Consider the following 15578-nt stretch of genomic DNA (forward strand, 5'->3'; position numbering starts at 1 on the left):
GTTGCTACCTGCAAGCTTACCATTAATGAATAAAAATAATACAGTGTTTCAACAAACATTTATAGTTAAGTCACCAGGAGGCAAGAGAGAGAGCACATACTCTGAACTCCCCATGGGCAAGGGAGGAGCAGAAGAGCTTTCCCATAGCAGCCTTAGGGCAAGATCCCAATGCAAAAGCTATGGGATATTCATCCACAAGATGCAGTGACTTCTGGGTGCGCAGTTTAAGATTTATATAAAGAAGATTGCTTTAATACAGAGGAAGCTAATGCAAGAATAGTCACCGTTTGCAACAAAATTCCCACCCAGCATGAATAAGTAAGCACTTTTTCATGCTTTGGGCATTATCATCTTTGTCTCCCGCCTACAATTTCGTTCAAGAGGTGTGGAGGAGCCTAGAAAAACCAAACCAAAACACATGTCCTGACTCTATTAAAAGTCAGTGAGACTTGTGGTACTGATGAGTCAGTATTTTTCCCAAGGTACACCAGAGCTCAGTGGAAGCAGCATGCCAGCTTTTTATTTTTTTCCCCATAACATTCTGGATGATACAGATTCTGATGACCAGATACAGATAATCTCGGCCTATACAAACCACCTAGAGCAGAAGAGTGGGCAAAAGCTGTGAGAAGTAGCATACGATGCTTTCAGTGGAACTGGGGGGGTGCATCATGAAATGCACAGTAAAAAGCAAGGAGTGTAAGTGGGAATAAAAAGACTGTGAGGTTCCCAAGATGAGAAAGTAAGTTTTCCTGATGTAGAAGAAGGGAAAATAAATTTAGAAATTGGTGTTTGACCTCCTCTATTTTTAATGACATGTAAAATATTTGCAGAAATAAAAAGGGACAGTGTCAGATTAAAAAATGAAATTTAACTGGTGCCTTATTTTGTAACTTTTCTAATTAAAGATGAAAAACTTTAAATGTCCAATTTGTTTGTCAGTATTTATCACGACATATAGATCCTTCTTCACAGAAGGTGAGAAAACATTTCAGTTATTTGCTTTATGATGCACAGAACCTTCAGGCTCTGGATTCTGAAAAGCTGCACATGCACTAATCTCAGAGAGATGTTCCACAGAATATGGAGAAATCTAGAAAATGAAAATACACATATAAAGTCAATTTTTGCAAAAATCTATACTAAGACAGTAAATACAAGCAGTACAATTTAAAGCCGAGATACAGTTTTGTTGTCCACTAGATGGCAACACCCTCTCGATAATGAGACACGTTGATTAAATAATGTGAAACCAAGAGTTCTTGCAGTTTTTTGTTTTGTTACTGTATTGCTGGGGTTTTTTTGTTTGATTGGCCTTTTTTCTCAGAAGATAAAGCAAGATGGGTAAAGTTAATCTTGTTAATGTTTCTCTCCTTGCCCCCCCGTCTTGCAGAGAGCCCTAACAAGCACAGCAGAAGACCTAACCCAGTGATTTCTTTCTTTACTGAAAATTTAGATTAGATGAACTATTCTCTTTTCATATGTAACATTAAGCGTCCTTGCAAGCTTAGTTCATTAACTATCAAGAACCTAGAACGGCAATATAGTACAAATTTGTCTAAAATTTAATTTCACTTTTTAGCTGGAGTAAACATCACGACAACCCTCAAATAACCACTGACCAACATCTAGTACGTTATTTGTCAGGCTGCTAGGCACCTCAGACTCTCTGGGGCTCTCTATCTAGGATAGTTTACAATACAAAATGGACCAGAGGACTGGAGATCTTTTGCTGAACAGGAGTGGTCTTGAAGTCCTGGGATCTTACACCAAGCTGCATCTTACCTGGTTTGAAAACCTCAAGGAAGTCTGTGGGCCATGACTTTTCTCCTGCAGTTTCTCAATGCTTTCAAATTTCTGTCTTCATATCATTATGCTCTAAGCCTCTGATTTAATGATTTTCTTTTCTCCCTGCTCTCTCCAACAAAACTTGTTTTTTAAAACTACTTCTCTAAAAATTTTCAACACTCCACTCTGGTCCCAAATCCTGAAATTTCCCCCTGCCCTCCACAATTTCTATTTTGTAGAAAATTAACTTCTGACTATTCTTACTTCAAACAATGCATCTCAGAGTTTTCCATGTTTTGAGTTTCTCACAGTTGAATTTGCTCAGAATTTTGCTAAACCTCTCCTACAATTTGTGTGTGCTTTGTTCTGAGAGCAAACAGATTTCAGAAAAACAAAATCAACTTTGGGTCTTTTTTACGTTTCATTTAACGCAGTAGTATTTGCGAGGGATGGGTTAGTTTTGGGGGGGGGGGTTGTTTGCTTTTTAATGAAATCAATAATTAAGATAAAATCAACCACAGTACAGCTGATTGGAAAGATAACTAGTCAACAAGGAGAATATTAACTGAATCTTCTAGTAAACAACAGTCACAGCTTTTGGCCAGCTGAATCTAAGTCTAACACCCAGTTTATAGTTAAATCAAGTAGGCTTTAGCACATCCGTATAAACGTACTTAACAATACAGAATGCTTCATTTGAACTAATTGTCTATGCTTCCTTTCCAATCAGTGGGGAGAAAAAGAGACTTCTACAGTACTAGTCATGGGATTTATTTTAGTTGTCTACCTTAGGACCTCTAAAACTAGGTTACATGAATCCCTCCCAGAGAGGCTAACAAGTTAAGATTCTTGCCAAGTACTCTGGGAATCACTACCAAGATTTCCATCGACCTCCTTTCCGCAACAGAACAGAAATACTGTACCATGGCTATTTAAAAGATTCATTTTTAAAGTGATTGCATTAACCTCCTATGCAATTAATCTCTCTCCCATCTCCCATAGGAAAATTTATATCCGACTATAAAAGCCTTAATATTTTCTTACTCTTGTCAAGGAATGATGAGTGATTTGGCAAATACAAACTTATCAATATAATATCTCCATTAAGGCTGAATGATCTGTGAGGGTCTATTGCTACCACATTAGAATTTGCAGTGAAAATTTTGATTCAAGTTTGATTCTTTATATTAAGATTCTGGCTATATTTATGGCACATTTAACTAACAACAGCAAAAATAAAAAGGCTTTTGTACATTTGCCCTAAACAACACGCAAGAGAGCACAGTAAGAAAGAAGGGAAAGGCTACAGGGAACATGATAGGCCATTAAAATTACTCTCAAGTTATAAAATCTGAAAGAAATAATAATTTAGAAGGGCACAAGGAATCGTAAAGAAAATTACTATCTTGCCCACCCAAAATGTGGACTCGAATAGTGGGGCAGATTTCCTGAGAGAGATTATCTATTAGATGTCAAAGCACTGACGGGGAGTAAGGGACTCCTTGCGCTTGTGTTACTTAAAACAGGGCTAGAACAAATCCCTTGAACTACCATGAGCAGCTGAGCAAACTGTTTACAAAACCAGTAATTAATTCCATCTACTGGCTCCCATGTTTCATGAACCATGCTACAAAAAGAAGATGGTAGGCAAAATCCATTTTTAAGAGGTGGAAAGTATGCACCCAAAAAACATATCTGAAAGTAATACTATGTGTAAAATCTGTTAGTTTTGAAGAGGGAGCCTACAGGCTCTACTGTACTTTGTTAGCTCCAAGGCATTCTGTCATTCTGAAGAGGTGGACAGGTCTGGATTTAAATTGCATGTTCTTCTGAGGAAAACATAGGTTTCGAATGGATTAAATAAGACAGGTTTTCTTCAGAATTAGGTTGTTTTTCTTTAAAACTGTTGATCATTATTATAGATGTTTAAATACTCCATATAGCACCCTACGTTCCACAGCAAAAAAATCTCCAGAGAAGGAGCCAGTGTCAGTATCCAGTGCTGAATTCTTAAGGACAGCAGACACACACGACCAGATTATCTGCATGACGCATGGAAAATCTAAACATAATAAGAAAAACATGTGAGCCAAGATATGTCCTCATATAGCTGAAAAAATTTAACATACACAGAGAGAAATATGGAGGGCAAACTGAGATGTCTACAGTGATTAAAAACTGGAACCAAGTCACATTTTTTTTTATCTCCTTGATGTTTGCCACATTTCTATTTTTTTTCTTTTCACATAACTCTTTATTTTTTAGTTCCATACTTTTTAAAGGACATTATATTACCATAAGCAATTAGTAAAACAGTATCTTTCATTCAGAAAGTTAGTCTTGTATGCTCCTGGTCTTTTTTCATTAAGGATCTTGAGAGAGAACAAAAAACTCAATCCCAAACCCTTTTTATCCTCCAGTGATATCTCCAATATGTGTGAGATACTTTATCATATACCTGAACCACACCAGTAGTACATCTTAAAATATTAAACACTCTCATAAATTGTAGAAGGGATATTCTTAATGGCTGCTGGTACATTTTTACATAGTGTTAAGCAGAACAGTTCACAACTAATTCTGACTTGTCTTTTTCCAGAACTGCCAAGTTTTACGAGTGCTTTCACAAGTAAAACTGAAAAACAGGGTTTGGTTACCTTCGTACATTAAGACAGAAAAGCCTTACCTTAAAACAATATGGAATGTGAAATACTAGACATACCTCTCTTGTTACACCGATTTTTTTTTTTTAGAATAAACATTTCTGATTGGCTAGAAATTAACTGTTCAACAAATTTATGTTTGTTTTTTTTTTTAACTTTCTGTGACGTAGGCCGTCTACTACACTCACAGTTATGAGAGATAAGAGTCAAAAGGAACATGCACAAAGTAGATTCTTCAAATTTTTTAACGTCTGCTACAAATACAAGGCCTTGAGACACCATGGACTTCATAATACAGATCAGTGTCACACAATTTTACGTAACAAACACTGGTTAAAATACTTTCAGAAACCCAGAGGACAGTCCTTCTTTCTCGTTACGTATTCACACGGCTATAGTCAAAAGCCAAACTTCTCTGTATTTGGACAACAAAAATACACTGACATTACAACAATACCAAACTAGGTTTCATTAAAACAAATTATACCCTTTTTTTGCTTTGACACAAGAAATTAGATTTTTTTTTTTGTTAACGTGAGATGGAAAAAAGGGGGGGATCAGTTAGCAAACCAAAAAAAGATTAGTATATGATGACATCTTCCCAGAAGTGGATGATCTGTATAAGAAAAAGTCTGGATGTGAACACTTTTTGTAGATGTTGAACACTGCAACGGACCATAAAACTCAAGGGAAGAGAAAAGAAGCAGGCACGGAGCAGTAAAATAAAGGCCACCTAGATAAACCAATTTTTTTCTCTCAATAGTTTCAACTTCTTTTTTCCTTAATTTATTAGAACTGGATGGAAGATTTCAGAAACATAATGTCATTATTTAACAAAATTATTATTAGAAACATCATTTGACTGGCTTTGTGGTAGTCTCAAATGCCCTGTTGTAAAAAAATCATATGAAAGTTGCACTGTATTTGTTTCATTCTGCCACATGCCAAGCAGATGAAGGAAATTAAGGCCGAGACACAAATACTCTCAGCCACTGCTTTTCCCAGGCTTGCTCCCTCTTGGAGGCGTGAGCTCAGCACATGACTCCTTCCAGCATTTTTCCAAAGCCAGAAGTCACACCCAATGGCCATGATTCTTCTGCACTTAAAAATTAAGTTGTATTTGTTAAGACACTTTCACTCTTATGGAGGAACACAATTTTCCACATTTGAATATTATTAAAATCTCAAGCAAAAATGCAACAGAATCCGAGATGAGTGTGAGATTTCACCTAAGCACTGGCAAGTGCCATGTGACAGGGCAAAAACTCAGTAACCGCTCTATCACATACTGAGGAGTTTGGCAATGACATTAGAGCAGAATATTCACCATTGGATGATCTCGGTAATTTGTGCCTCCCAGTGGGCCACAGACTCCTTTTTATCAGCCAGGTCCCTCATCTCTTCTTCCAGCTGCCGGTTATTCATACTCAGCCTCTCAAACATGGTGGTGAGCTGAATGAGAATTCAAACAACTTGTTAAAGTTGTAAGTTCCTGTGACTCCATCTCTGCGCAGACTCCAAGCCACGTGTTCCCCTCTCCCACATCGTGCATCTGCTTTAAAAACTGGTACTATCCATCACAATAAACACCACATAACAATAAAAGTCAGAATCTCTTCTCCTGTACAACCTTAGCTGTACTGAAAGGCCATTTTTAAGGACTACTCTAACAAATTAATTAGTTTTCTGAGAATTAGTCTCCAAATATCTCTATAACTCTTAAAAGGTTTCTGCTTTCCACCATATAGGTGTGGAATGGTCTATATAGAAAAAAACTACGTTAAAAGAGCAAAGCAAGGGCACAAAAATTGTTACAGCTCAGATAAAACTGCTGAACCTCTCCCTTATTTAGTAACCATGGAGAATGGGAGGCTTAATGGATACAGGCACAAGTCAGCCCTGAGACTCTCCGTGTGTCTCACATTCCCCTATTTTTCATTTTACTTACTTGCAGACAGGGAAATTGAAATTAAAATGCACATCTGTAAGTACAATATGTTATACCTAGCAATTAACCTCACTCGCATTCACATAGCTGTCATTCAGACAAGCACATTCTGTGAGACAAAAGCCACAGCTAACCTGAGCTGGTATTGGGAACTAAACCTTCATTATGTTAAATAATTATTCAGAAAGCCAAACCAGAATCAGAGATCAGATAGATTTTATAGGAACACCTGCTCAGGAGAATTAATCTCATGTGAAAGGCTTCTTTTAGTACTGAAATATACTAACAAATCAAAATTATGAAAAAATGAGTTTTATATCTGTTCTGCTTATTACTCCTAATATCAGCACTCCATATTTATCATTTAAATAGGCTTCTGATTTAAATATGCCTATTTATTAAACGTTGTTTTAGACGAAAAATACAAAGCTAACCAAATTAAAGGCGGGGGGGGGGGGGGGGGGGGGGGGGAGTGACCAAGCAGTAAAACTATCAAAGTGACTAGTCTCTTGCTGTTCGTGGACTAAGCCTGTATATAGGCATATATAGTATGCGTCTTCTACCGGTATGAAAATGTACTTTAATTTGAACATTGACTTGCAAACATGCTTACTTTGAAGAACACTGTACTTTCATCGTATTTTTAGAAAATTTAATGCATTACAAAAAGAATAGACAAGTTTAGCAAGACTTGGCTAATCCACAATGAACTTGAATAACCTGTCAAAATGAACAATAAAGAGATAATCTAAATGCATGAAACAATTATTCCTTGCTCAACACACTTCAATTAATATGCCTTATCATTTGTATTTTTTTAATATGTCAAAGTAACACTTAATCTCAATGGGTGGGAGGGGCTCTGCTATTTCACAGTAATTGACACGCAAATCTACTCTAAGTAATCACATCATTAACTATGTATTTTTATATTTGGGTCATACAATGAAATAATCTTTTTTTTTGGAATAGGATACTGTCTAAAATTAATCTTACCAAACTGTAGACCATCTAACTCAATTCCTATACATAAATACACATACATGCATATATATACACACACATTCTCAAGTTCAGATACATGTAGATACTATCTATTCAAACAAAATACTAATCACCACTTTTTGTGTAACATTAATTTGTGCCATCAATTAAGAGTTAATAATAACCAATAGAGCTCTATACTGTCCGATTTGTACATAGCATACAACAGCTGTAAACTCAGGACTCAACTAATCAGCACTTACTTTATCAAGTTCATTTGAAAGTTTTTTGTTTTCCTCCGTTAGCAGAATCTTTTCTCGTTCATACTTCTGTTTGAACTCTGTTTCAAATTCTTCTCTTTCACTTTGGCTAAGAAATAAAATTAAGAAGAATTAGAAGTTTCTTATTCTGGAACTCGCCACACTATTCACTTAAATACATAAAGATCAATGCACACACTAGCTGAAAGGAATATATTACATTGGTAATACCACAACCTACTAAAACTAAGCAAATAATGTATTCTACTACCATCTTACAGCTGTAAGACAGTCTGTTGGATTTTATCATTAGACAATGATCTTTCCTGCAGTATGGAATTAGTGGAGCTCCACTGAGCTAACATTTATCAATCCGCTAATATATATGCTATTCTTTAGATGAATCCTTCAAACACTGAGCAGCTGTAATTCTGCAGACTGAAGTGTGTGTCAATATTCGAAGACACTCAGGGTAAATTCTTAGCTCACAGAAACATTATTTTAACTTAGACATTTCTATGGTTCCAAGTTTCACACAGAATGACAGGCAAAAATGACCTCATATGAAACCCAAACATAAAGAAGCTAAGTTAAGAGCACTTGGGGCTGGGTCTCTGATGAGAAAAGCTTACATGGGCTAGTCTTTGGACAATTTAGAACAGCCAGAGGACACACTCAAACTGTTAATTTACGTACCGTATACTTAGTATCAGCAAAAAGTGGATGGATAACCTGTACACTCCTAATATCACCAGATTCTACAGTAGGTTTGGACCACTCTTTCTGAGAAAGAGCTTCAAAATAGCTGTTTCCCCACAACCCTTTCCTTCTCCTGTGGATGTCATTCAGTAGAGGAGAACCCCTGGTTGATTCTGCTTGACATCAACTTTGATTTTGCACAATGAATATGAGAACTTGAAAATAAACGAAGCTGCAGGTCCCTCTGTTTGCCAACAAACATTGTAATTTCCTTGAAGTGGTGTACGGCAATGTTTTAGACATATAACTCCCACCTCACATCCACTCTTTTGAGACTCACTACATTCGCATCTTGTATTCACTGTTTCACCAGTTATTCAGGTAACCGGCACAAACTTCATCAGTATGTTGATGGAACTACACTATAAATGCCACAGAGACAGTAAACATCCATTCAGCAAATATCACTGTCCGGCCTTAAAAGGTGTGAAAGAAGTGCTCAGTATAGAAGGTTAACTCTACATATAAAATCCAGGGGAAACCTTCTCTTGAGCATTGCAGCTTTTCTTCCAGATATTGATCAGAATTTTACATTGTACAACAGAGAAATTACATCCTCACATCTTTTTCTGAGATGCAGAGCTACCACAACTCTGCCACATTGAGAGAACACCCTTAAAAGATGAAAAGTGTCAGCGGTTACAGTGAACCCAGTTAAGAGTAATGCTGGTTTGAATTTCCTATTCCTAATTTGAAATTCATTTAGTACTTCAACTACTCTTTGAAATCTAGTACAGCATGTTAAGACTCCTGGTGAAATTCTATGTTGCCAGGCGTCCTTTGAAACGTAACACTACATCCTAGCAAAGTAACATGCTATCATTACTGTTTAAATGCCAAGTTTTAAATTCCCCACTGCTCCTTTTCTGTATCAACAGATTCCATGCATATGATGAGCAGTCTAGGGAAAAGGCAGGAAGAGATTAAAGCATTGGCTGTCAGGGGAATTAATAACAGGTCCTGCTTCTGTTTGCAAGGCATAGATTCAAAGCTAATTTTTCAGACAGCACACCAAACTTATTTTTAATTAATTTACTTCTTTTATTTAGCTTTTATGGCTTTATGGTTTTGTTTAGGGTTTTTTATTCTGTATTTGTCTAAAATTTGTTCTTTTAAGGCTTTAAGGCTCAAAGTAGCCATAAGTGATGGTGGATTAAGGAAGTTTTGGACTGGTAAACGATCCCAACATATTGGTAGTTTTCTGTATTTTATGTTCTTAATTCAGCTGGTGATTGTCACTAACCCAGTAAGTCGGATTGCTATAGTACAATACAGAAAACAAAGAAGATAAATTTTAAACAGAGGAGAATGTGGGCATAGGCGTACCTTGGACAGCCAGGAAGATCAAAATAACACATTCGCTTTGAAGCCTGGCATCCTCCTCTCCCATTAAGCTTTTTCTCTCACCTAAAATTTAGCTATGTATCCGACCACATACAAGCAACATGAAATACAGCTTTATGCTATTGCTTTGTTATTCCAGCTCTTTCTTACAGCTGTATGAAGTGGAGAAATATTTTATCTTGCTGCCTTCAAACCAAGAAAAGAAGACCTGAACACTAGCCCCAGGCTTCTTTATATCACACAACTTAAAAACAGCAAACGCTGTTGTTTAAAGCTCTCTGCTTTATAAATCTATCATTAGACAGGCTGAAACTTCTACAAACATGATCTATTTCACACAGTTTTCTTGCACCTTCTTCTGAAATATTTCATAATGACAATTCTAGGCAATGGAATATCGTGCTACACAGATCACTGGTCTGATATCTTGCTCCCATGTTCCCAGTTTTAATAGCATGCAGTTTATCAGACTTTAGCAAAGGGCAACCGTTTTGTACAGAAAGGTAGTTTCTATCCCTTGAAGACTTATGCTGTTGAAATAGCAAAAGTAAGAAAGCTTAAATTTGAAGGAAACAAAGAAAAATACCTATTTTAAAAACTGATACAGATGCATGTAAGTTACATAAAGTACACACAGATACCGACCAAGCTCTTATTCACTCTACACTACAGCCCTTACGAAGCAATGCAATCATGTCCTCTTATGAAAGCCTTTTTCTTTTTCTTAATATGCACTAAAGATTATTTTTAGATTACTAAAATTTTTTCCCAAACTGTATATGCACACCTCAACCCCACATCCCCCCCAAGCCTATTGTTGAAATAATTCCACTTATTTCAGCATAAAGCCTCCAGGTGCTTCCTTTTCAACACTTGCATTGAACACCTCTGTACTGGCAGACTCACAAAAAGCTTTGCAGGCTTCATTACAAAAGCTAAAAACAGTATGTGTAAGCAGAAATAAAAAATATCCATGTCCTCTTATGAAAAACTACCAAATACTAAGAATCGAGCAGCAACAGCAATTCATGCATTCCTAGTATTGGAGCTTCCCTTCTAAATCCCTGAACTACTACAGAAGTCAATCTGCAGCACACCCTGAACAGTGGACTTGTGCTTTCTGTGCAGTCCTAATACATGCATGAGATTCTGCAGATCTCAGACCAGTTAAGATCAGGTCTTCACTCATCACGTGCTTGGACACCTGACTTTGTATGACGCTGAAGCCCTTCCCATTAAGAGCCATATGTTGGGTTCTGGTTATGTGACACACTTCTGTTCATGCTTTAAAATGTTCTCTTACACCAATACTTGAAATACATACAGAAACACATGGTTAAGACAGCAGTCAGATTTGCATCCAGTTCCTTTTTTATTTATAGAGAAACTAACTTGAAACAAGGTTTATGAACAAGCTAGCATGAAGCAGATCAGCACTGTTCGGCCATTTGTTATTTCACTAGATGGACATCTAGTTAGAGCTTTTGCAGCTGTACAACATTAGAATGGTTCTCACAAAACCCCAAGGAATTTTTGGTCTGCTCAGTGTTTGGAGGCATGACCTTTAGAAACAGTTTAGCCTGCAGAAAGAGGTACTAATGATTCTTTATTGAGTATTCCTCCTTTTGAGACACTACTGGACTGACATGGCACTAAAGGAGTACCACACTACCACCTTTACATATTGCAAGACAGCATAGCCTTTCGTGCATTTATAACTCTTAGGTCAGCAAGACCACTAAGTTGTGGTACAATGAAAACACACTGCTGATCCAAATTTTACCCCTCAACCTCGAACAAAGCAACAAACTACTGTGTTAATACATCCAGCCTATGAACAGCTATATTCTAGGAAGAAACAGTTCATCCACTTCATTCTAGGCTGTATGATGTACTTCCCCTGCTGCAAACAATTTACCAGAGAAGCAGTGTTTCCACCTCTACTTGCATAAGCTTTTTTGAAAAATTCTTTATTTACTACTTATATTTAAGGGTTTGCTAGAGCTTGGCTAAGATTTCAGCAGGAACTTATCCATGGTTTTTCCAATACGCCATCTTACTACCGTAGCATAAAAAAGCATCTATGTTAGTGTCTATAAAGCATTCTAAATTTTTTATGAATGAAAACAAACACATTCAATTTATTACTATTTCCAATACTATACTACCCAACAGAAAAAAGATTTATTGATGAATGCCTCATGGAACATTCTCAAGGCCAGTTATAAGCTCCACCACGTGGGAGAGAAAAAAGCAGGTCTCTGACAAATTACCATGTCAGAAGAGACAAAGCAGCTTATGCCTACAGTAGTCTGATGACTGATGTTAACACTGGATGGAACCCAGCATGGATTAGCCTTAGTCCGCATTTAGTCGCTGTTCCTGTGCTTGCAGAAATGTAAGCAATAGTTGATCTCTAGCACATTAGTTTTGCATCAAAAGATGAAAATACCAAACAGAAAAAAAAAGTCAAAAAAAACTATTTTGAACTGCAACACAAGCTTCAGGGGCTGACTTACCCTGAGCTGCAAGTCTGCAACTCAAGTTACATACCTTGGAATGGTCAGCCAGTGCAAAATTAACTGTTTCAGTACAGGCTTGTGGATTTTTTTATTCTGTTATATTTTCAAAGGTGACTATTTTCAACCCTGGCATTCGCTCAGCCAAGATGCACCTGTCTGCACTACAGTTAAGGAAGGGATATGTTTGGAAACATACCAGGACACTTCAAAAGGTATTTTGAGCTTAAGGGTAAATTCCATACAATACTCACTTTTCCCTTCTGGTTTTCTCTAACTTGTCTTTCAAAACCATGATCTCCTTCTTGAGGGCAAGCTGCTGGCTTTCTGCATCCCGTAGTTCTTTCTTCAGACTTTTAATTTCATTAGCATGCATTATTTCACGTTTAGATAGTTCTTCTTCATAGAAAACACTTTTCTTTTCCAGGTCTGCCTTTAACTTAGTGATCTCTTGCTGGTGTTCTATACTGCTTATGCCAGGTGAGCGACCAACCTGTTTTTGCTAAAATAAACAGCCTCAAGTTAGCACTGAAGAATGCTGAAAATTATGCTTAATAACAACTCAGTATTCATAAATCTATGTTTAGAAAACATCCCATTACAGACTTGAGTTAAACACATCTATCTCAACTCTTTTGAAAATCTGTCAAAAGCATAAATTGAACTGTACTCTCTATCATTTTGTGATTTAAACGCAGTAATAGTTTTGAAGCCATTGAAAATTTGATCATCACTTCAAACATTTCTGGCCATGTTCTGATTCCCCTTACACGCAGTCAGAAAGCGACCACAGCATTACAAGATTTCTACGCTCCCACTCATACGGTTGACAGCAACAAGTTCAAGTGACTTTCAGGAATGGAGAAGGAGTATGATATACAGCCAATACATTTTAAAGCACAAATAATTCATGAAAAAGCTATACTAAGACAAGCAGAGGCTTAACCGAAGGCTAAAATTTAGCTGCAGAAACACTAGATGGATTGCATCAATCAGGAGAGAAACCTGACCTATTTTACTCAAACTGACCATTTACGTCGTAGTGGATTAATAGGAAAAACAAGCTTTAAACAATAAGAGTAATTACTTCACTTTTCGCAGCTGCATAGCTCTCTTAGTGAGGTCTTCTGGCATTTCAATAGTCTTTACACACTGCTTCAGGATACATACACACTTGCACCAAATGCTGCACTCACTAAACTCAATGTCCTGCCATAACATAGAGGAGGAGGAAGATCAGGTTCAAAATGAGATAGTGGCATGACATGCACTGAAATCCAAGTATGGAAACACTTCTTAATGTAAACACAAGTATAACTTGGTTTGGAATTTTTTCTGTTTTTTTAAATATGTAATTAAAGGTAGTCTAAGGAAAGGAAATTACTTAATAAAAACACTGTGTTTTGAGAAAGTGCAGGTAACTGGAAAACCCACTTCTATAAGGTGACTGTCTCACACCTTCAGAAGGATCAAAGATATTTTGTTAATTACACCTCCGTTCTCATCATGAGATATTAAAATCCTCTCAGTTATCTTAATTAAACGTGGCTTTTGGTAATTTTCTTTTGCTGATATATGAATAGGCTTCTAAATGTCACTGCAGAACATTCAGATGAGCTGAATTTCTACCGCGACTAACTCTATGAGAAAGCTGGGCCTTGCTGTCAGTGTCAGCAGAACCCTGCAAAACCCCCTAAATGTGTGAGCCAGATACATGCTGCTACTGCATTGTTTTCTCTAACTCATCAAAATGACCATTTGTTTTGATCTAAGAGTAAGAAGATGCCATCCTAACAGGAGATGGTTTTGAAAAAGAAAGATTAAAAAAACAGAATTGACATGTATATCACGTACTATGGATACCATAATTGCAACACTAACAGATATCAAGTTTTGCACTTTAAAGAATAAAGAAGAATAGCCATTATATACTTCAATAATAGAGCAGGTGGCGTGGGAAAACATACTATTTAAGTAACGTAATCCCACATGAACATACCATTAAAAATCTTGGGAGACTTCTGGCTTGTCTTTAATGAGATTAGCCTTTTGTTACAAGTGTTATTTTGTATTGCTTCAAGGTTTGTATCTTGCCCTTTGCAGATAATAATAATTTACCTTGGTTAAGAATATGAAGAAACTTACTTAGGATTGTGATGCTAATAGCAAAGTTTTATGGTATAAATATTTGCCAAATGCAAGATATTAAGAAAGACACAATCTTCCTTACTACAATCCTATTAATTATCACTTATGTGGATTACTATGTTATTCCTCTCAATTTAATAATTTGCTGTTGCTCAGGTAGGAAGGAAAGTTCAGAATTTCATTTTCAATATGCTATCTAAATATTTAACTTGAAAATTTAGACTAAAGTTGCTTGAAATTAACTTACAAAAGAATAAACAAAAAAATAAATCAGCCATACAAATTAGCATGAAAAATTGCCTAGTTGGCCCAAAACAGACTCACCCAACACACCTTTTCTATATGTGTAATTCAGTCCAGAAACAGAATTTTGGCTGTTTGAATATACACCTAAGGCTTTATAGCTAAGTATACTGAAGTCAATCGCAAGTGTAAGATCTTCTAAGCACACCTACGAAATGTCCTAAAAGCTAGCAATAAATACGTCTATCTACTGGAGAAGAACAGAAAGAGATTTGTAGGTATTACAATACTGCTCTGATGAAAAGGAAAGCCATCTTCTTCCGTTGTTACAGACAGCTCTATTTTTCACCATTACAGGAAGCTTGGTAAGAATGAGAAACTTCTTACAAACATAACTGGTTTCTTTTGGCACCTTCTGGCCAAGTCATAACTTCTTTGCTTACTCACACAGTACGCTTTCAACTACTCTTCCCATTCCAGTATTGCATTCAGCTTCACTGCGAAGAATAACACTGAGTGATGCCTTACCGGGTCTGACCGGTATCCTCCCTAAAGCAGTGGCTATCTGGAGACAGCACCCAGCCCTGCCTTTTTTATGAGGTCCATTCCCCTTGGAATACAACAACTGTTGGACTACAGGTATTAGAGGTTACCTCTGCATAGTCAGGGCACCTGGTGTTCATCAATTTGTCTAAAACCTTTATGAACCTGCTGATAGTGTCACAGCCACAAACTCCTGTGGGAACAAGTTCCAGGAGTTTACTCTCCATTGTGCGAAGAAGCACTGTATAAAATGCATGTCCTGTTTCCTTCATCAGTGCCCCTCAGTCACAGTACTGTAGGTGTGGTAAACAGCCATTTCCATTCACCTTATCCACTACCTTCCTGATTTTATAAACCTTTAACATGATTTCCCCAAGCT

At 36.8% G+C, this 15578-nt stretch overlaps 1 protein-coding gene across 14 annotated transcripts in view; it reads right to left on the minus strand.

Annotated features, from left to right (window-relative positions):
• CDC42BPA (CDC42 binding protein kinase alpha) overlaps nucleotides 1-15578 on the minus strand; it is a 188683-nt gene that overhangs the window by 49822 nt on the left and 123283 nt on the right. For all 14 annotated transcript variants that reach the window (XM_075413114.1, XM_075413112.1, XM_075413117.1 and 11 more), the window contains 3 exons: nucleotides 12520-12767; nucleotides 7647-7752; nucleotides 5779-5903 (listed from right to left, as the gene is read on the minus strand). In XM_075413114.1, the coding sequence (XP_075269229.1) occupies nucleotides 5779-5903; nucleotides 7647-7752; nucleotides 12520-12767 (479 nt within the window). The remainder of the gene's footprint in view (nucleotides 1-5778; nucleotides 5904-7646; nucleotides 7753-12519; nucleotides 12768-15578) is intronic.

This window comes from Opisthocomus hoazin, chromosome 2, assembly GCF_030867145.1.
Source record: "Opisthocomus hoazin isolate bOpiHoa1 chromosome 2, bOpiHoa1.hap1, whole genome shotgun sequence".
Classification (NCBI taxonomy): domain Eukaryota; kingdom Metazoa; phylum Chordata; class Aves; order Opisthocomiformes; family Opisthocomidae; genus Opisthocomus; species Opisthocomus hoazin.